At 39.9% G+C, this 22707-nt stretch overlaps 1 protein-coding gene across 6 annotated transcripts in view; it reads right to left on the bottom strand.

The window, feature by feature from the left end:
- POLQ (DNA polymerase theta) overlaps positions 1–22707 on the bottom strand; it is a 59208-nt gene that overhangs the window by 27636 nt on the left and 8865 nt on the right. For 5 of the 6 annotated variants that reach the window (XR_014854152.1, XM_085070073.1, XM_085070077.1 and 2 more), the window contains exons 5-16: positions 20799–20907; positions 17961–18180; positions 15893–16037; positions 15649–15795; positions 14390–14602; positions 11034–11176; positions 9556–9760; positions 8861–9003; positions 6301–6494; positions 5843–5967; positions 4103–4346; positions 226–3287 (exon numbers count right to left, since the gene is read on the bottom strand). Coding sequence is in view for 5 of the 6 variants with exons in the window: in XM_085070073.1 (XP_084926199.1) it covers positions 226–3287; positions 4103–4346; positions 5843–5967; positions 6301–6494; positions 8861–9003; positions 9556–9760; positions 11034–11176; positions 14390–14602; positions 15649–15795; positions 15893–16037; positions 17961–18180; positions 20799–20907 (4950 nt within the window). In the remaining variant the exon portion in view is untranslated. The remainder of the gene's footprint in view (positions 1–225; positions 3288–4102; positions 4347–5842; positions 5968–6300; positions 6495–8860; positions 9004–9555; positions 9761–11033; positions 11177–14389; positions 14603–15648; positions 15796–15892; positions 16038–17960; positions 18181–20798; positions 20908–22707) is intronic. The other variant, XM_085070078.1, reaches the window with a different exon arrangement.

The following is a 22707-nucleotide window of genomic DNA, read 5'->3' as shown; positions in this document are numbered from 1 at the left end:
GCTGCCTGGATGCAATCTTTTGCAGCCTGCTTTATGTGAACCTGCCTTAGCAGGGGGGTTGGACTAGATGCTCTCCAGAGGACGCATCCAACCCCAAACATTCCCTAATCTGTAAAATGAGTGATTTTCCTCCTTTTTTGCATAACCTTTGCTTCTCTAGGCCTGCTTTAAGCTGCAGATGCCACATGCTGTTGACAAAATAATGGACTGGAACAGGGAACTGACCTTTTTTGAATTTGCCACCAATCGTTGATTTGGGAGACAGAAGACACTTTGCTCTTTCGCATGCCACTGAGATCGAGAATCTGCTTTTCTCCTTCCATTCCGCAACAAAAGTCTGGAAAAGTGTTTTGTCACTTGCTACATCAATAATAGTGAAACTTTCAGCACTTAAGGGAACAAATGGAAAAACATCCTGAGATAGCTGCAGTGAAAAGCCTTGGTCTATAGTGGAATCATCTTTTATCTCATCAGCCTCAGCTGGGTCTAGACTCCCAGGATTGACCTGGAATGTTTTTACCTGCTGCTCTGCATTGCCCTCACTATTCCACTGTGGCTGAATCGTCTGCCCTTCATTCTTGCAGGTGACTTGTCTTTTTCTTGCAGATTTCACAGGGAGAGAAACAGAACTTTTTGGAAAAAGCTCTTTGGGAGGTGTTGGAGGAATAAACCCATTATTACTATCTAGTGCAGGACAGGATGTTCTGTTGCTTCTCTTGAGCTGAAGTGTTACACCATCTGTTTTCTGAAGATCCAAGTTTTCCATTTTGTTTCCTTTAGCCTTGAAAGAGCTTTTTAAATCCTGGCAAGTGGGCAAAGGCTCTGGCTCACAACAGTCAGATTCAAACACTGGATCTGGCTCTGGACTAACAATAGGAGCAACTAACTCTCCTTCCAAAGTGGAACTTGCTGAGACTGGTTCAATGACTGAGGAGCTAGGCCATTTGTCTAATACATCCTGCAAACCTGGGCTTAGTTCAAACGAACAGTCAGTCCACACCACTGAGTGGGGTTTCTTGTCTAAAGCTTGCTGGCTTCTCTGGAGCTTTTCAGCTTGATCTCCTACTAAATCCTTTGGTCTGGGGTCATTGTTACAAATCACTGGGTTTCCTAATCCTGACTGACCTTGAAATGGAGAAGGAGCAGCGTTCAGAAAAGACGGGGAGTTTCCATGGTCTAAAACTTCAGCTATTAGATCCAAGGATGCTAGAGACCCATTGCTACACTGTGTAGGATTCTCATGTTCTTTCTGATTGTCACTGACATCAAATTTATTCTCAACAGGCCTTAGATTCTGCAAAACACCATCTGGAGGAAGCAAAGCCACAGGGTCCTTTCCGTCAGTTTCCATGATGTGAACAGCTGAAAGGTCACTGACATTACTGAAGCTCTCATCAAACAGCAAGCCATCACTCATATTTAAGCTTGTTTCAGGGACAGGCTGGCATTCTACTTGTACAATGTGTTCCCTACCAAAATGGGAGGTTTCTTTATTCAGGTCTTTAGACACACTCTCCCCTTTCACTGAATTTTGGGTCTGGAAATCTTGTAGAAAACTGTGTAACTGTGAGTCAGTCACTGAGAAGTCACTTTCTTTAAGGCAAGGTGCAGGTTCTATTTTCTTCACTACAGGCTGTAAACTAAGGCCTCCAGACTCCAAAACTTTATTACTACAGTGCTGAGTTGTATCTTTTGTAATGTTATTTGTTGTGATAGGACTTGAGAAGCTCAGTTTCCTAACTGTTGCAGCCAGCCTTTTATCAGTATCATTCTCAGTCCATAAACTGCTTCGTTTTTTTGATATTTCCTGCTGTGGCATGGCTGCCAGCTCTGAACCTTGTATTCCCTGCTGTCCCGTGATTCCAGCTGCTTCCTCCTGTTTTATTATCATCTCAGTTTGAGTATCCAACTGGAAGCTGCCATCAAAGTCTCTAGAGTCAGAAAACAGATGAGAGGCCAGTTCATTCTGAACATCATCTGCATTGCAAGCACCTCTGGATTTTACTAAAGACCCTTTCAGAAAATCCTTAGGATGACTGTTGCCTTTCTGCAGTGTTCCAGCTTGTAACAATATTCCATTGGGCTTTTCACTCCAATTTTTGCCACCATTCCGAATCTGAATATTGCAGGTTTCATCCTCACCAGGACAAAAATGCTTATCAATCCTCGCCTCAGCACAGCTTGCATCTGTTTGAGTTTTATTAATTTTATTTTGCTCACCATCAGTATTGTCCGTTCTCTGTGTCCTAGCACCACCAGGTATTCCCCTACTTCCTACAATACTGTGTGTCTCCACACTGGTGTGTGGAGTACCCTGCAGCATAACAGGTGCCTGAAAACCTGCTTTCCCCTTAGGTATGCCTTCATTAGTGGCAGTAGGCTCTGTAAATAGTCCTTCAATTTTATCTTTCCTCCCAATCTTAACTTCCCCCACCTGTACAGAATTTGAGACTTTATGAGTTACAGAATCTGTTTCCATAAATTCCTTATTATTTTGGTTTGAAACAAAATTATTTGTAGCGATGGTGGTGTGGAAAACAGGCAGCTTTTGTATGTCTATGCTAAGCTTATTTGAATCTTCAAGAAGTGACGCCTGCAGTTTTGAAGTGGTATTTTTGTTCCTAGTCCGATTTAAATGGGTATCTGTGCTTTTAATCAACCTAGAGGCTGAACACTCTGTTCTCAAGGTTGGTGTTTTCCCTTGATCAGTAAGGTGCTCTGGGACTGCTGTCCTGGAATCCATCTTGGTTTTGACCAGAGAAATTTCTTCTATGTTTTCATTACCTCTGCACACATTTGGTCGTTTTCTAGCCCTGCACACAAGATCACCCTTGCCTTCCTCTGCTCGAGCCTGTCTCCTGCCTGGGACTTCACTCTCAAACACAGAGCTTTCCGTGCTACTGCTCAGTCGCCTTTTATATCCCTTTTTAATATTTGATAAGTTTCCAATCTGAGAACCAAGGCCATTACAGTGTTGAACTCTGCACCCTTTTTTGTTTAACACTCTTGAAGACTCAGCAGACTCCCCTCCATCTGATCTGTGCAGTCTGTCTTCCAGTTCTGACTCACTGCTGATCACAGAGGATGTATCAGTCTCGAGAGAAGACTCTGGGTTCCACTGCACTCCCATCAGGGCCAAATCCTGCTGCAGAAGTCTCCTGGCTTCCTCCACAATGACAGAAGCAGCTTCTCTTTCAGTCAAGCCCTTCATTCCAGCCATCCAGATGCTGCGGACAGCCCGGCGCTCCTCTGCTGACTCTTCATCCTCATCCACAGCCCTACGAACACTGCGGGAAAGGTCACAGACAGATGTAATCATTCCTGCAGAACATAACAAACACCACAAGGAGCTGCCACTATTCTGTTCTGCCCCTATTTCACCTGGCTCCACAGCTTCCTTTACAGAAGCACTCTACCTAAAATATAATGCACTTGAAGGGGAATAACTTAATTGGAAATAACCATTTCAGTTTCCTAAATCTGAATAGATATCAAGGTATTACTGGCTGCATACCCCCAAAAGCATTGCCATGTTTCTGTGTTCAAAAACATACCCCAGACAAGTCCCAGTTCCCTACTAGGGTAAGATGCAGGTCTCAATGAATCACCCTCCATGCACTGTTTTCCAAAGAAAGGAAATGTCAAAAACATGGACCAGACAAGTATCATGGCACAGTCCAACAGGTACTTGATCAAGGAAGCTTGTTCTTGCACTTACATATAAATCACAAGAGAATCTCAAAAGATAATCAGTAATAAATCATCAACTACTTTGAACACATGGTGGAGCTGCCTTTTAGAGGCAGCAAAAACTCCCCAGAAAGCACTGACAATTTACCCAGGACTAACAGTGCATTGAAAAGAGGAGTAAATTTTATTCAATTTAGGTGTCAAAAACTTATTTTGCAAATAAAAGATACTTCTATTAATTTCAAAATAATCATGGAATGACTATGATCAGTCAGAGAATGTACAAGTTATTTCTAACTAATATTTGACACAAGTCCCAAAAGGTCCCTGCAATATTTATTGCAGGTTTCATCCTGTAATCCTTCACCTTACAAATGCCTTTACTTGACTTCTGCACTTCCTGATTTCTCACCTTTTAAATGGTACTGAGTTCTTCAGAGCAGCTGCCACATCATCAGGACTGGCTTTAGCAAGATCAGCCACGGTGACAAAGCCAGCATTGTAAAGTGTCCTGGCACGCTGTGCATTCAGCAGAGACACTCGGACCAGGTCACAGAGCTCCCTGTGAACCCCAAAAGTGAGGCGGCTCTGGAACTGGGACAGCAGCAGCTCCATGTTGTGCCAGCCCAGTCGATTACAGAAAACTGTTATCATTCCTGGAACACAAAAGTTAGGTTAATGTCTGAACTCCAGCTCCAGTTCTGCTAAGCTGGATTCACTCTCCACCCCCCCAATCTGAATCAGCACTCACTTTACATTTCTCACCTTCCCATTACTTTCAGAAACTAACTCATGCTTATTACAACTATGCACAGGAACTAGCCTTGCAGAACTCAACTTAATCTGCAATTAAGCAGTTAATCATTGAGGTAGAAGTTCTGAATGATACTGTTTTTGCAAAGATGCTAATATTGAAAGTATGAAGTGCATGTATATCCTGGAACAGGAGTCCCAGTCATACTGAAAAAGAGGCAAAAGAAAAGCTAGTGATGAGACACACTAAGGGAAGCTAGAGATCTTTGAGAAAAAAACAGCACTGATGTCCATAAAAGCAGACCTTGGCCTGCAGAACTTCGGTTACTGGGAGCACCATAGGGGTGCTCATATTATAGCAAATCCTATGATAAAGGTTACAACTGCAGTCCCAGTGCATGGGAGAAGGAAAAGAGCAGAGCAAAGATAGTTGCTTACTTACAGATTGCATCTACAGACTATGAAAACCACTGAAAGACATGGCACCCCTCGCTATTTTTACAGTGATTATAGAATACAACTTTTATCGTATCTCTTAACTATATGTCATATCAATAGTTCATTTTACTTCCCAGATTACTACTGTGAAAATTATTAACACTGGATATATAGAATTATGAAACTGCTACTAAGTTATTTATATTAAAAAGTTTTAAAAAAAGGTTATTTATACTACCAGAATTAAATTAAACTGCTCTGCATCAGTTGGCGTGACCTTTTCATTTTGGGGCTTTGACTCATGCTGCAACCCACACAGAGGGTTTTGCAAATTGAGCTAAAACTGTCTTAAAAACTGAAAACCCACTTATGGAGTAATGGAGGATTTAGGCAACAGAAAAAAAAAAAATCTTGGTCACATGGTGGGCTGTTACTTCTACTCCTACACAGCCTTCTTAAGGAAGTTAAAGGTAGCAGCTGTCTGACCTCCTGTGATCTGGTGTTAAATGACCCAAAAGCTATTCGCTCTGTTTTGAAAACTATAACCTTATACCTTCTGGCCAATGAATTTTGAATTCAGAAGAAAGCCATGCTCCATCTTGGAGGCTCCAAACTTTATTCAATACTAAAAGGTACTCTTTTCTGATAGAGCAAAGCTTTAGAATGGAGTTGCACTTATTTCCATGCTTAGTACTGAGCAAACTATGTTGCTGCACAGCTGATTTCCACAGAGCTCAGAACGCTGCAGCACTGCTTGATTCCCCTCAGCTGGCTCCCTCCCACAGCCCACTCTGGTTCCACAGCAGGGGCAACCACAGGTTAAGCTATAAATCCATAAGTGCTTTCACAAGACTGTTTGTTGTTAGTACCATACTGTGGCTACCTGAGCCCCAAATCTGGAAGGAAAAAAAAAATCTGGACTAGCCTAAGACTCCTGGGGTATTTTGCCCAGACAACTCACCTGCATAAGTGGCAGCTGATTGCTGCAAGGATTGAAGCTGACCACGACTACAGCCATATTTATTGGTCATATCTTGTAAAGGAACCTCGCTGATTAAATCCAGAAGGGCAAGGCTGGTGAAAAACCTGTTGTAGAAATACATGAAGAAATAAAATTGTCATCCAGGGCACATTACTGCACATGGCAAACTGTACCGTGATGCACAGGACAGAATGGTACTACAGTACAGCACACAAAAGAAACAGAGAGGATGGGTTCCAAAAACATCAGCAAAGACATCAGCACAAACATCTTGTGCCAGCAACGTTCTCAGACCAGAGCAGACCAGGTCCAGGCTCTCTGACCTACCAGCTAGCTCAGAAAAAGTGCCAGTTCCTGAAAACAGAGTCAGAGCCTGAGCTCCTTACAATGTTATAGCCTCTAGACTCTGTGCATTCACACCCACATGCTGTGGCTACCTTTTGTGGATGGCCATTTGTCTGTGCTGTTTCTCTGTTTTAGCTGTGATTTTGCCCTTTACACAGCGAGCTAGAAAGCCTTCTTCAATCCCCACCAGCTCAGCCACACGCTTCATTGAGGCAGGCAGCTTCTCCCATAAGCAGAAAAACTGGTACCAATCAATTGTGGTCCACTCCTCATACACTGGGGTGACCTAAAGAAGACAATGCAAAAAACTATTTCAGAGAAATAAACAGAACTAACAGAGCTTTGGGTAAACAAAACTACAGCTGAGGGAACACGGTTAGAGCATCCTACGCACTGCGTGAAGGCACTGAGTCACAGGCGTGTACCATGAAGAAAGCAAAAGCTCTTCTAATCCCGTTTCTTTAACATTTGTACCGATGAGCTCTGACTCATATGGATACTCCAACGATTAAACAATTTAGAGTCTTTCTCAGATTGCTCTTTCAATCCAAGACACTACATGATTTTTAAGCTGTATCTTCAATGTCCATTAACAGAACAAAATTTCATTCTTTTTTTAACATAATTTACAGATATCTATCAACCTCTTAAAACCACTAATAACTACACTACTGACTGCCACAGCATCTGATAAAGCAAGAAGGACATAGATTTTGCCAGAACTTGCTGAAGCTTTCATTTACCTGGAGTACAAAAAACCTCAGCTTTTATTTATGCTAACAAAAAGCCATCCAGAGCTTTTTTTAAATGTTTTGTAGACATAAAACCAGTTCTATTAATGTTTAGTCAGTACAGAGTCAGTTTCTCTATGAAGAGACAAAATGTCCTCATATCTTTATTGATATAAAGCAAGACTGATTATTTTGGAAGAACTAAGAGTTGTTTGGCACACATGTTAAATGGCACAGAATACAAGGTGCCTATGTGGTTGTAAACCATCCATGCCTCTTCACTTGCTGAGAAGAACAAGAGTTATTAAGATGAGGGTTTGTCTTTTGTTGTTTATTGGGCTTTTGTTGTGAGATGGGTGTTTCTTTAAAGAAAACTATTCTCCTACTTTAGCAAATACTTATTTGTTTTAATCAACTACCCTAAAATACAAGGGCCTCAAATTCAGTCTCATATTTGTGCAAGTAAAAGATTCAAGCTTAAAAGAATTAAAAAGCATTATAGCAGATAACTTCCCTGTACCCCATAAGGAACACAGAAAGAACAATACTTAAAAAAAATTCAAAAAGCAACAAAATGAAACAAACCTTTGGCCTTGAAAATGAACAGACTTGCAAGAAAGTGGTTTAGAGTAGTTTAACAGAAGAGAATCTCAAGAACATTTTGTTCAACAGTGTATGATTTAAAATAACCTCAGACAAGCTGCTGCAATTAAAAAGTACAGCATAAAAAACACAATGCCATCACTGCCTCTACCCCAGAACAGGAACAAATTTCATCTTTTTTTTTTCTGTTTTGGAGATACAAATGGGAAAAATTCACTGGTGCATAACACAAAGGAGTTCATTTTACCTAGTAGAAAGAGAACAAAATACAATGTGGCCCTCTAAAACAGAGATATGAATACATATGGGACAGTAGTAGATCCAAAAAAATTTATCAGTATCAGCCCCTAACTGGGTTAATGAACACAGCAAGCAGATACAGGTACCCACAGTCTCTTGCCTGCCCCTGTCCCACAGCTCAACCAGCTGTGTAATTGCAAGCACATTCCTCTTGAAGAGAACTTTCTTTACAGAAAAGATTCCCACGTTTTGGCTTTGATTTATCATTCTGGTAAAGAGAATACACTCTACACTTAAAGAAGGCTAAAGCTGACTGTGAGATTTCAGATGATGATTGCATGATGGGCCTCTGGAAGCCATGAATCCCAAGTTGTTCAGTGCAACTCCATCTGGTCTCCTCACTAACCTTCACAGCTTCATGGCTTCCTCTCCAAAGGTCTTAATAGCAGTGCTTAGCTTTTTAAGTGTTATGTGCTCATAAATCTCGACACACTCTGGGACACTTCCCCCTTGTAAGATTTAACACACACCTTCCTTTAGCCCTGGCAGCATCACCAAGCAAGTAAACTAAATTAGAGGTGAATTTCATTGTAGCTGAATCAAAGAAAGGCCCACCCATAGGAAGAAAATAGTGTGGCTTTCTGAGGCTTTTTGAAGGCAAAATAGATACTAAACGTCCAACATTTTCCTGGGCCTTCGAAAGTAAAATGAAATTAAGCCTGCTGATACCAAACACACATAAAAAATGAATTTGTTTCATCAAGTGTCTCAGAAAAATTACCATTATCTTATTCTCAAAACTTAGGAAGTTCTGAAACCTTAGGAAGTCAAGAGGGACAACAATGGGCTTAAATGGCATGTAGCGCCTGCCTACTGAACAGACACTATGGTAACACACTAATTCTGAAGAACTTTCAATTTAGAAACTTTTCTTCATGAAGGATCAGCTAAGCAAAGCACAAAGCACAAAAACCCCCAAATCTATGTTCATGGAGCCCTCAAGAACACTGCATTGTGCTGTCTCTCCTTCCCATAGTTTTGCCAGTAGAAAATACAAAACACAGAATGAGAAACCTACCAAATAGACAATATGCAGATCATTCTCCAGAACAAAGCTTTTCATAGCTCGCTGCAGGTCAGCAAAGATTTCCATGGCTTCAGTTGGTGAAAGAGAAGAGGAAAGAGTAGCTGAGCCAAGATGTGTTGGATGATAAACCTTTCCTGTTAAAAAAATATATATATTACACAGAGAAACATTTAAGTGCAAGTTTATAACCATTTTCAGGTTGTGGTGCATTTGAGAGATTACTAACTTTTCACAACTGCTTTTTCAATAAAAAAATAGTGTATATCTCCCTTCTGAAGGCAGGAAAATGAAAACAATAAAAGGTTTGCCTGTGTCTAAACTAGCCTTTTTCTCTTCTTTAGCAAGACAAAAATCATAGTCTATAGGTAATGTGCACAAATCCTGTAGTTAAAGTTTGCTTTTTTTAAAGATATTTTGGGAATTTGTAGACTAGGATGCGTCAGTCTTAGAGGTGATGTGCAGGTGATGTGAATTCTAAGAACACATGCATGCAAAGCATGCTAAAACAGGTGTAAAGATACCTTCCAGAAAGCTAGAAATTCGTCATACGCAATTCTTGAAAATAAAAAAAAAAAAAAAAAAGCACAGAAGTCCTGACTATAAGGCTATATTGAACATCTACCCAGCTGCAGAAAACTCAGTGAATCAAAACCAGTTGCAGTCACAGGGGAGAACACCATCATTACCTTTCACATCATTGCCAGAGTCCACAACCTGAATGAATTCATTTTCCAGCAGCCATGCCACACAAGCCTCAATAGGTCCAACCTGTGCTGTGTCTTGCCCTTTCCCATTTTCCCACTTGCTTTCTTTCAAGCTGGATGCAAGCAGAGTGCAAGAGGCGTAGGTCTGTACATCCTCTGGAGTGTTGGCTACTCCCCCCACTATGATCTGTTGAAGAAAACTGCCTGTTCATATTGCCAGAGACGCAGCAGGATGGAACATCAGATCAGAGAATCAAAGAGAGTGATCAGCATCTCAGTTTTAAAGAACCATTTTCCAGAGAGAGGAATATGAGGCAAAACAACAGCCAATGTTTAAAGACTTTTCTTGGCAAGAAGTCAATCATCTTGGGTAGAAGTAAGAGGACTAAGCTACGGGAAAGAATGAATTACAAAATCTTATTTTGAAAGTAAACATACACATAGCAGCAACATAGATTTGAGATTAGCCCTAGGCATTTTTCTTAGCCAACACTGTGAAATATTTTAATACGTTAGAACACAAACTGCAATTTTGTGAAGAGAAAAAGCAAATCATGAAGGTGGAGCTCTTGTAAGGCTATTCAACATACTGAATGTTTCTCTTAATAAATATGAATCCTATACCCCTTCATTGTTTTCCTGATTGAGAGTGATTTTTTTCACCTTGGATTTTTTGTTTTGAAGGAACCCCCTTCTTTTAGACAGCTCTTATGTAGAAAAAAACATTTAGAAATTCCATTGGTTTGCCTAAAATTCAAAATCTATTGAAATACAACCAAGCTCTAGTCATCACAAAATTTTTCAAGACAGTAAAAGTATAGCAAACAAATTCTATTTAAAGACTCCTGCATCTAAGCTAAGTTCAAGCCCAAAAGCAGCTTTGAAAAAGAACATAAGCTCACCTATGTGGAATAAAATCCTTTTGGTCCCTTATACTCCCATAGGAACCTTACAGAGGAGGGAGCAAATTGGGTACCACATGTTTGTTTAACAAAAATATATTCACAAAATTTCAATATTCCTGGGCAAAAGAAGTAGGTAAGTTAAGGGGGTAAATAAGAGACCCTACAAGGTTCCACAAATGTCATTATGGCCCAATTCAGCTTACAAAGCCTCCAGGATCAGTAAGTTACAAGCATCATCCAGCTAAGAATGTCAGGTCACACATAAAGTTTAAGCATTACACCTATTTCTGCCTGCTGCTTGAGTATATCTGAATGCAACAGCAAGTTTAGCAACCCTCGTTTCAGTGTGCTCACATCCCAATCTGCAGCAAGCAGAGAAACATCCCAGACAAAATGCTGAATACAGAAGGAAGCTGGCAGACCTGCGTAAGATGACTGGGTTGACAAGGGAGGAAACACACGAAAAAGAAGTGCACAGAAGACATTTGCTGGTGTCACAAAAGACACCATCCTACACGAGTGCAAGCACAGTTCTAAACCCTGAGTGCGCCATACCTCAAGTATTGCTCTTTTCATGCTAGAAGCAACACCTTCTCCTTCTCTTCTAAGCAAACAGCTGCAAACAGGCTTGAGAGATCCCTGAAGCAGAGCAGCCCCTTTTGATCTTTCTGAGGGCTTGCAGACTAGAATGCTTTCACCTATTAGAAAAGAAAAACAAAACAAATACAAAAACAATGACCTTAGTATTGCATCTTAGCACTCTAATAGCTGCACACAGTTTGTCAGGGACATACTATTGGAATGGAAAACTGTAGGTATTTTAAAATAAGCTGAATAAAAAAAGAATAGAAAAAAATGTGCAACCTTGAACAGTGGATATGAATTGTTATGTAAGAACTCCACAGATGCACAGTACTTCAGAACTAAAGGCAGAGCCAGCTTCAAAGTTACATTAGGCTAGTCAGGGTCTTGCCAGCTCAGCTACCGAGATTCCATAGCCTCTCTGTGTATCTGCTTTGCTGCTAAACCACTCTTCCTTCTTGTTGTGGAGTTGACTGGAATTATAATCTAATATATCAATTTTACTTTTTCATTACATTAATAAACTGAAGAAATTCTCAAAAGTAAGAAGAAAACATAAAAGCTGCACAGCATTTTGGCAGCTAAGTCAACCAGCTTCCACTGCAGAAATAACTAATTCAGAAATACAAAATTACTAATCTGAGTAACTATGCATTCTCTGAAGTTTCATATATGCATATATACACACGTACACACAAGTATCCTGCATGGTTTCCACTGAAAGTATATCTAAATATATCCTACCTTAAAATTCTCTGTGAGACATTGTTAAGTTAATCTCTAACTACTGAAACTCTGTGGGAGACAAAAAACATTGCAGAGCGATGAAAGAAAAATTAAAATAACTGGTAAATTTCTTTAATGATATTATAGTACAGTTTAGCCATAGAAAATAAAGGATGTGGTCACATAAAGGATATTTTTTTCCACAAAGCTATTAGAAAGAAACTAGATCACTGGAAGACCTTAGCTTGTTGCAAGCTTTGCCTGTTGGCACAGGATGAATTAATTATTGGAAGGACATATTTGCCTTTTACTAAGAAGATAGCATTCGTTTTGGATTAGCTGTACAGTAAATATCATTATAGATTTATGATAACTTGTTAAAATTTAAATGCATATGGTCTGCACACAAGGTAATTTTGGTAGTGGATATCTTAGTAAGACTGTAGGAATGTTAACTTATGATAAAACTGTAGCTGTGGAAATGCTACATTAATTAGCAAATCCAGAGGCAATGAAAACACAACTGCACTTAAATTTAATGAACAGAATAAATAAATGCAGTGTAGGCGAGTAAAAAAATACAGCTTAAACATAATTACATAAATTAACTACAGGATTAAATGATGCTCAGAGGATGTGTCTTGGATTTTTTTTATCCTGCCAAGTGAAACTTTTGACATCTGTTGACCATGTACTTTTGACAGAATTGGAGAGTAGATAAGATAAACTGCCTGTAAAGCATTGCTTTGTGAAAGAAAAGCTTCTTTTTATTTTAGCAATAAAGAATGTTCATTCACTTTGTATTTGGGTTCTGATGTGACCTACAATTCCCTCTGAAAACTTTCCTTTGACTCTTCCAGAGTGATATAGCTAAAAGAAAACCTAACAGAAGATGGGAATCCACTTGGCTCTACATTATCTGACAGTTTTACAAGACTTGGGGGATACTCTTTCCCAAGATGCCACTGAAAATTTAAAGCCAATAATTGCAATCTAGTAAACAACAAATCAAAAAAAGGGAACTGAGCTGTTCTAATATCCATTAATGAACATTTCAGATGCAAGTGGAAATCTAGGTTAGCATGAGACAGAAACACCAGAAGACTCTCAATATCTAGACATAAAACTCCATTAAAACCAGCAAAGGCCTCATTAAATTCTAGGTTTTGTTCAGCTTTACCTATTTCTCCTCAGGAAAATGGCAGTTTTGATGAATGCAAAAATAAACAAATTTCACTCTCTAAAATTATATTTTTAATAACCATCAAATCAGGAAAAAGAAATTAAAAAATCAAAGTGTAAGATAATCCAAAACTACAATGTTGGGAGAGGAGGAGGAATTCAACCCAACAGCATTTAACTTCTGTCTGTCAGCTAAATTTCATATCCACATAAGGCATTTTTTCCAGTTGAAGTTGCTGTCCTCCAGTCTCCCTACTCTGTGAAAGAGTAGCAGCTGGCAACATAGCTTTATGTTCTCATCCAAAAGACTCCATGGAGTGGAAAAAAATGGTACATTCATGAAGCTCATCAGCATAAAATCAACTGCTTACTGTGCACAACACAGTCACATCAGAACTGTCAAAAAGGGTACTAATTATTGTAACTTGAAGGGGAAAAAGAAGAGACTTCAAGGAATAATGTAATTTTACACCTGCCATCTACAGTCAAATGACAAAGTCTGGAAAATTTCGAAATCCAGCATGCAGCTGCCCTTTTCTTGAACGCATAGGGAGAGCTCGCTGAGATATAGGTCGCAAAATGCTCTGTTGCTATGCTACTCAGGCAAAAATAGAAAGCTAAATGTAAGAACAGTCTGCTTACATAGGGCTCCAGCAAGCACCAATCAAACAATCAGGAGGGCAAATCCCACTTCCTGCATCTGTTGAACTTCTTTTCTTTTCTACTGTGTTTATACTTGTATAATGCGGCTTTTTGCAAACATCATCCACAAAGGTACATTTCCATTGCAAATTAAAATAACAGGCAGGATTATTTTGTTGAACATCAATCAGTGCCACTGAATGCAAGAAGGTGCCATATTATCTGTAAACTACTGTTCATATTTCCCTGTCTCTGTCTCATTACTACTTTCAAGATCCATAAAATCGATGGTTAAGTCTAGCAGAAGTTTAATAAATCTAAATCACAATTTCAGACAACAGAAGTTTGTCAAATTAGGGTTGTAGACTTTAAATGCATTTCATACATTTTAGACCTGTCCGATGAGAGTTTACTGCAAATTTTCTCACTGAAACTATAAACACTTTAGTCAACTGACTATGGATCACAGAATTAAGGCAAATGAACAACACAGCCTTAGAACCTAACAAGAATTCAAAGGAGAAAATAGCCTGTTCCTGAAGTAACTGACATGTAAATACCAAAGTCAGTCTCAGGCAGTGAAAACAATCCCCTGGGAATTACAATTTTTACTCCACTAATACCAAACAAATTAATACCAAACAAATTCATCTTGATTAACCTAATCATAGAGAATACCGAAGGAATTCATCATGATTAGTCACTAATTGCAAAGTCCCGCCCTGGATTTAATCAGGTTAACACCGTTCCTACAGAATATTAATAAAGGCTGTGCTCACCCTCTGTGTCTACCCCTTTCCTGCCAGCCCTTCCAGCCATCTGCTTGTAGGTGAGGATGTCCAGCAGCCTGCCCCCAAAGGTGGGTGTGCGGATGATGACGCGGCGCGCGGGAAGGTTCACTCCCGATGACAGAGTGGAGGTTGCTGCCAGCACTCGGATCAGGCCCTGCCGAAAGGCTCCCTCGATGATGTCCCGCTCGTCAAAAGTCAGACCTGGGGAGATGTGGCTTTTAGTCAACCTCCTGATGGTGAGACTGCATTCAAGGGTTAACAATATTGCTGCCCAGCAAGGGAAGAACAAACAAACTTCTTGAACATTCACCATTCAGTGTAGGAGCTAGACTTGAAACACTACCTTGGACAACCTCTTCTGACCCATAAGTGAAGCAAAATTTCACCATTAAATCTTTATTATTCAATTGACAGTAATAAACTAATTTTTCTAAGGTGCTTGTACACATCGTAGCAAGATTAACTACTTACTGCTTATCTACAAGCACTGTGAGTAAATACATAAAGAAGTAATATAAAAATGAGAATACAGTAGGGAACTAGGATTTACTCATCTGCCATCCTGACCTGGGACTCCTTCTTCATTATCGCCATTACAGATCTAGTATGTATCTTTCTACATTTCCTTCAGGGCTTCAGGACAATTTTATTCTTGAGAAAGAAATACAGATTCTATAAGCATTTGGAATTATTCCTTGTACATAATCAATGCCATAGCTACTGTTGTCTCTCCCAGTCAGTCCTTTCTCTCAGTCAATCAACAGGTGACATACTCTATTTCCTACCTAAGTAAGAAACAAAAAAATCTAAGCAGCAGTGTTCACAACACATGCTCCTTTTATTTTTCTTGTTATACTACCTCTATTGAACTCATTTATTTCAGCATTAAGATGAGGAAGATTGCTCTGAAATACTCTGGCAGATTTAGGAGCAACTTGAAAATGGTGGAGCTGCAAATCACTTAAGTTTTCAAGCATTTCACAAAAAAAAACCCAGTTAAGTTGCAGCCTAGAAGTTGCTGTTATCCAACACAATGGACAGAAGATTTATCAAAACAATTTGTGAATTAAAGTCTTTGGCCACAATAAAAGAATTTCAAGTTTGCCTCTGTGGGATTCTCAAAGCTTATTTAGTCATAAGCTACAAAAGGCTTAAAAAAGCAACTGGTAAATTGCTGGTACCTACAGTAAAAAGAACTGATATGACTTAACCATTACTGAATTCAAGATCAAAATATTCAGGAATACCTGCATGATGAAATGCCACTCCCCATGGCAAAGTACGCTGGAGCACAGAATCCAGGCCTGAGATTGAACGCTTTAACTGATCCAGGACCTCATCAATCCCTTCTCTGTCCACAACAACTGGGGTAAGGGCTGAGTTTTTCCCAGAACCTTGAGAAAGAAAGTATTTTTATAGTTCCTACTAAAATTAATTTACCTTGAAGGCACTATGCATACTGTAGTCTTCTATTAACTACTTTTCTCTTACTCTCAGCTTGTTGCAAACTGTAGAACTCCCTGGCAATGATGTCTGCCAGCTTCTCACACCAGTTCTTGGATGGACAGAAAAGCAGGACTGAATGGCCACCACAAACAGTCTCGTAACACAGGCTCACAATATGGTCTTCATCTCCCTGAATTGAGATAAAATATTTTCAGTGCACTCTCAGATTGGATGGGGTTTGTAAATGCTGTCCTTCTGTATCACAGTAGGAATCTTCTACTTCAAGTCAGAAAGAGGAGCAAAGAAAATGGAGCACTGTTATCTTAGTTTCTGTCTTGCTTTGTGAAGTCCAAGCACTAGTATGACCACATTGTTGAGGGCAGTTCTGCACCTACCCAGGAATACAGGTAACATTTTACATCTTGCCTTCATAAATCTTTTTCTGAATGAAGGCCACACATTGCACAAATAAATCACTGCAACCTCCACATCACGGCTAACAGCACTGCAGAAGAACTATGAAGAGCCCCAAAGGAAAACCCCTCAACAGTAACTAGGGAAGATTTGTTAACTTGGATGTCTGAACTAAAAGCATGAGATGTAGCAGTCTAAGCATCCCCAGTAAGATGCACTCAGCAAGCGCTGCTGACCAAAGACTGCAAGTGTTCAGAGCACAGTGGAAGGCTTTTAGGGATACTTGTATAGATGTTCATACAAAACCCTGCTGTTTACAGCTTGCTTTTTTGGTTTTAAGATCCTAAGACAGTCCCTGCAACTGATCTGTTTTGCTTGAGGATGTTAGATTCTCTTGTAGCAAGTAGGCCAAAGGAGGAAGAGAAAAATGTAGGTATACAGCAAGAAATAAAAAGCACTAAAATGCAAATGAAAACAGGGGGGCAACGGCAAGAACTTCTCCACAAGGATTCAGCTAAATTCAGCCGAGGTGGTGAGGTCATCAAGTTCCCTTTTATTGATCCAGCTTGAGGCAGAGAAGTCTGAAGATCCAGTGATAGATTTCAAGCCCAGGATCATCCAGTTGTACAAAATAAGCCAAATCCCTTAAACTGTTGAGTCATAAGCCTAGTTTAGTTCTTTCTCGTGCTTAATTTAGTAACTATCCAAAGCAACCATCTCAAAAAATATCCAAATGCAACATCACCTTCTCAATATGACCACATAAAAGCTAGCTTCCAAACACTCTAGACAAAAACATTTCCTTTTGTTTCTAGGATACCTTTTCTTTGCTCTACCACCATGCTACTGACAAGAGAATGTCTGTGCACAGCAAGAACTGTAAAACATTCCAAAATATTGCTGCCATTCAGCCCACATTGTCCAACTACTACACTAGTATTATACAGAGCAGTTGAAAGGACTGGAGAGACAATTCATCCTTCAAAGACTCCACAGAAAATGACCCAACAAGTAGGGAGCTCAAATTTCCCATTTCTACCCATCTGGTTCTTCAAAATCATTGTAGCATGTTACCTTTAACTTTCCATATGCTTTTCAAGTGTGCAAAAGGACTAAATGCCAAAAACAGATTCAGAAGAATCAGGATGGGCATCTGCTTTCTAATCTCTGTCAAAATTGGATCATTTAGCAGCTTAACATAAGCAGGTTCAAAATCAGTATTTAATGCAGATACTTTCTCCCACTTATGAATGCAAATTCCTTGTTCTAAGCAGGAAATACTCACCTGCATTTATGAAAGCAAAGCAGAATCCCAGACACAAGATAGAGTAGTGGGTAAGGGGAGAATCAAACTCTTTATACCTGTCAAGTGCTCAGAAACAATATAACTGCAAAGTCAACTTTGTCTTCAAGTCAGACTCAAGAATCTTCAAGATTGTTAAAGAATTCATACTACTTCATGAGTGTGTGTATTTTGGGGTTTTTTTGTTTAAGACAGAAGACAAAACCTACATTTTTGTCTTTGTAGAAGACAAAAATACCAATTTTGTTCTCAGTTTCAGCATGAGTCTATGAAGTAAACAATGAAGTTGGGAATGTCATCTATTTAAAAATAAACAAAAAACATAGCAGGAGCTATCTTTTTAACTTTAGCACTAGCAAAGGCATTAACCCAAACCACTGCTCAGAGTTTTGTTACCTTCAGCTGCAGCTTGGGCTGGAATTCTCGCACTAAATTCATGGAGGAGTCATATATGTTGCTGCCAATTTTCACCCACTCCTTGAGAGGCACAGGACGAAAATCTGTGCAGTACAGCTCTGCATCTAACCAGGAGGCCAGGAGCCCCAGGTTAGGGAGGGTAGCACTCATGCCTACTATCTGTATCTCACCAAAACCAGGACTGGTCCTCTTCCCATGTCTGGAAATGGTTAAAAGAAAATGAAAGTTAGTGACAACACAGGCTCCTGTTCTGGAAAATGGAATTCAGGAAAACTAGCTCAAGCTACCTCCATCCAGAGTCTAAAGTGCAAAGCTAATTTTTTCAACTTCTTGACAAAGAAAGAAGCCACACTCTTCTCTTAGCAAACACAATGTCAGGTTATGCATTGATAACAAGATAATTTAACTTTTAATCATTTTGAACCTAAACCTTAATCTTCTTTAGGAAGCCCACAGCTATAAATTGACTGCATATTTGGAGAGACTGAAAACAAATACATTGATCAACTAGTTCCTTGCCACTAACAAAACCATGGAAATAAAGCAATGGCTCAGTCTCCACTGCAAGCTTTCTAAGTTTAAATGCCTTAATTAAAACACTTCTATTTGTTTTCTTTTCAGGACAAATAATACTAGACTAATGTCCTCCCCGATCTGCGAACCAAAGCCCTGAAGTACAGCAAAGAAGCAAGTAGCTTCATTTCTTAAAAGCACTGAACAGCAGCTTCCATTAAAGGCAATGAAAAGTAATGGACTCCTAAAAAACCTGAAAACACAAACTGTTAATTTAGATACCCAAATGCAGATTTTAATTCAGGCTTTTACAGTCACATAATAGGGGTGTTTTTATGCTTCTAAGCTTGTGGTTGAAAACTGCTCGTTTGCATTGCACTGAGCCACAAATGGAGACTTTAAAAAATAAAAAGATCTGACAAATCAATGTGAGCCCAGAAATAACCTGAATCGTCTTAGAAGACCCTGGTAATCCTGGCAAAGAAAAGACAGAGAAAACAAGATTACCCAGAAGCTATAGTATAAAAGGCCAGTTACTGATAAGAGGATGGGGAGAGGGAGACTCTCTGTTATCCAAGTTCTTTGAGCATTGGCTAGCACAGCTTCACCATCAAGGTTGCAGATTTTTGCCCCTACAAGAACTTTGGACCTTTTCCTCCCTAAAGCAACTTTTGACCTCCAAGGATTAAAAAAGTTCCAGCTCCACTACACACTATTTGACTGGGGAGGAAAAAAATCTGATGCAGACTTTTGGCTGTCTGGAAAAGCCTTGTGGAGAAGCATGGACACCCACACAGGCAATGGCCATCTGAGAACATTCTCTTGGTGTGAAGACACAGTTTGTACTTCAGTGAGACAGCCACTGATCATTCTGATAACTGGCCAGACTGGACAGTGTTTGAAAACTTTATATAAGCTCATGAAATAACAGGAAAAGAAGCCAAAACACAGACTAAAACATATGAGAGAAAATGTGGTCTTCAGCTCCAGGAATCGCAAGTGGATTCCAAAGCAAAAATAGCAGCCATTTCTTTCATGTCAGTAAGTGGTACAGGGTACCACTGCCACCTTGACACTGACAGAGAGATGGAGAATCTAGGCCCTAGCATGCCTGCATGGTGATTGCTGGAACACTGTGTCTTCCCAGGAACATTCCATGATGCACCTGCACCTTTTTCCTCTGGCAAGTGTTTTCTCCTTCCTGCTGCTTCAATGCAAGGGAGCAAAGCAGAGGGTGGGCCTGAACCTGTGCTGCAGCTACATGATAAACCAAGAGAAAAGGAGTGGCCAAGTCATTCCTACTGCTCCAAAGTGTACTGGCTTCCAGGATTTATGGAGAGAATATGAGAAGTCAGATGGGATTAGACCCAGAACACTGCTGGATCCTGGAAATCACAATAGGAAATACTGGATGAAATGTCCAGTGGAGAGACAGTATAGAAATGGCAGTTCCCCCCAGAACTAAACAGATGATCTTTGCTTAGCCCAGCACTTGTACAATTCACAAGACAAGCAGCAGCAGAGAAAACGCAAAATCTGGCTTTTTGTGCTAAAGAAATAGTTGATTTTGACTCTTCTCTCAGCACCACCAATAAAGATTAAGAAGGTTACATCATCTCCTCCATTTCCTTTTTTCTGTGTTTGGGCACTATGGAGCTGTTTGGTGCTGAGGATCGAGATACTGAATTCTTAAAAACTTCTAGAGCTCTTGTCAAGCATCTGATCTAATCCCCAGTGTCCAACCAATTGTGCTAAAGGCAAGAAAGCATGCACCACTAGGCTATCAAATGTTATAAGCAAAAGCAGAGCTCACCTTGAGCAGTGCTAACTAAGCAGACTATTGGCATATCCTCTAAGCCTTTTGATCAGCTCACCATGCACAAGTTAACAGCATGTTCACTCTTCCACACCACCTGAACATTTCAGTAGGATAATTACCCCATTCCATTAAACACTAAAAAATTAAGCAGGGCAAATCTGCTAGCAAAACTGTTTTAAAAAATCCAAAGTTAAAAAAAAAAATTAAACAGGCTAAAGAAGTAAATGAAAGCTTCAGCCTTATTTGTTTTCCTGAGAGAATATATCCCATGGTACCACACAAATTGAAAACCATGAAAAAAAGAAAATTTAACTACAATGGCAGGCTCCTGAGAAGTGGTATGATGAGATCTTAACAAACAAAACAGTCTAGGCCATCACTCTCATAAAAACCTTGGAGCTAACCCAAATTTCCATTCACACAGAGAACAAATATTTAGTCATCAATTATTTAGCATTAAAAGACAAACATCTCAGTCTACTCACCTTTTTGCTACCTTCTCTGTAACATATCTAACCTTGGTCAGGAGGAGTTCCAGCAGATATCCTCGATGTGAGTCTCCCAGCATGTGCAACTCATCCACAACCACAACTCCTGATAAAGAAAAGCACTCAGGTCATATCTGACAAACCTCCAAACTAAGAACAAATAGCCCTGATCCTTTCACATTCTACATGAACTGAAATTTATATTCACAAATCCAACAGTGCTTCCCAACACTTCCTTCTGTCATTGAAAGAGATAAATCATAACCAATGCCATGACATTTCACACCAATCACAACCTCACAAACACACAATATGCTTTTAAAATATAAAAACAAATAGGTTGAGTTGTTAGTCTAGCCACCACATAAAACAATATTGCATCTACACTGCAATCTCCTTGCAAGCAGAAAAACCCAGGCTTCAGAGTATCTGAAAAGGAAAATTCCAGCACCTAAATGAGCTAGTCAAAAGCTTTGTTGACATCATTGTCTTAGTTAAAAACATCATTTTTTACTAATACAGTAATGTCAGAAAAAACCCAAGAGTAGATGTAATTATACTGGCAGAGTCTGCTTCCTATTACATTATTCTTCATTAACCAAACCTGAATGAGCTCTACTATTTAGCTTTGGCTTTCTAATGGAAAAAAAATCCTTATGTGACAGCTTTGTTGCCCTCCTACCTCCTGCAAATGACTTTTTAATCTATTAACCACTTCCATCAAATTTTTAAGGTGTGTAGAAATACCTAAAAGAATAATGTCTAAAAAGGCTTCTGAATATGAGCAGCTGGAGACAACAGACCAGACTAGGGTCTTCCCTGAGGAGAAAACACAGAGGCACTACAGCTCAGGCACTCAGTGCACCCACACACATCCCAGCAGCATTACATACCCTTTCTGGCCAGCTGACAGGGTACCAGGGATATGCAGTAGGATAAAGGAAGGTTAAACAAAAAAAAAGCAGGGCACAGAGGACACCACGCTTCATTAGCTCTGCTGCTGTGGAATTTTTTTTCCTCTTTGGTGCAGCTATGTAATATCTTTCTGGAACGGCTAAAATAGCAGGAGCTTAAGGGCAAATGTGACCTTATATTATCTGTTTCGATGCTATTTTTCCTTCTCTTTTTTTTCTCTCCTTCCTACATATGTTCCTTCTCTCTCCGTCTGTTTTCTCCCTCCTTCTCTTTCAAGCCCCTGAAGTTAGAAAAGAGTGCTGCACTGCTTCATCAGCCTCTTTTACAAACTCCCACCCATCCAGCTCCTCTGTCTTCCTGCACCTCCTCTATTTTGTGCTTGCTTGTAAAAAATGGCAATTCATTGGTCACCAAATATGTATTTATTCAGCTAGCAGAAAAAGCTTCTTCCTGCTTCCCTATACAACAATCAGTCTGAATTCTTCCAGCAGCCGAGACAGGACAGTTTAATCAGATATCTACCCAAGCAAAATCCATACAAGTCACCTTTCCTGTCTGTGTGCTAAGCAGCAGCACATTTTGCTTCCTGAGATGAAGCACAGCACACTAGTGGTACCTACAGGCCAAAGCACAGGGAGTGTTTTGCAAAGCAGCGTTTTGCAAGGGCCACTTGTTTCACACCTTCTGAAGCTGCTCAGCTATAACATAAACTCAAACAGATATTGAACCTGTGAGCTGCACTGCCCTGGCAGTCTGCAGACTGCTGAGACCTGACTGTCACTTGTGCACAACTGCTCTCCCCTATGCAGGCAGTACTCAGAACACACTCACTGGGGTAACACCAGGAGCAAACAGGCAACCAGTACTTTGCACAAGTTATCCTCATCTTAAAATGGAATTGCAGACAAGGAGGATTTCAGGCTCCAGCAGGCAATGGTATTTTCTACTCAACAAGTTCAGGAATGCAAGTGAGGCCAGAACTTCACCATAC

This window comes from Lichenostomus cassidix, chromosome 1 (genome assembly GCF_008360975.1).
Source record: "Lichenostomus cassidix isolate B80296 chromosome 1, HeHo_3.0, whole genome shotgun sequence".
NCBI lineage: Eukaryota > Metazoa > Chordata > Aves > Passeriformes > Meliphagidae > Lichenostomus > Lichenostomus cassidix.
The sequence above is the reverse complement of the archived record's forward strand: the minus strand, read 5'-3'. Positions and strand labels throughout refer to the sequence as shown.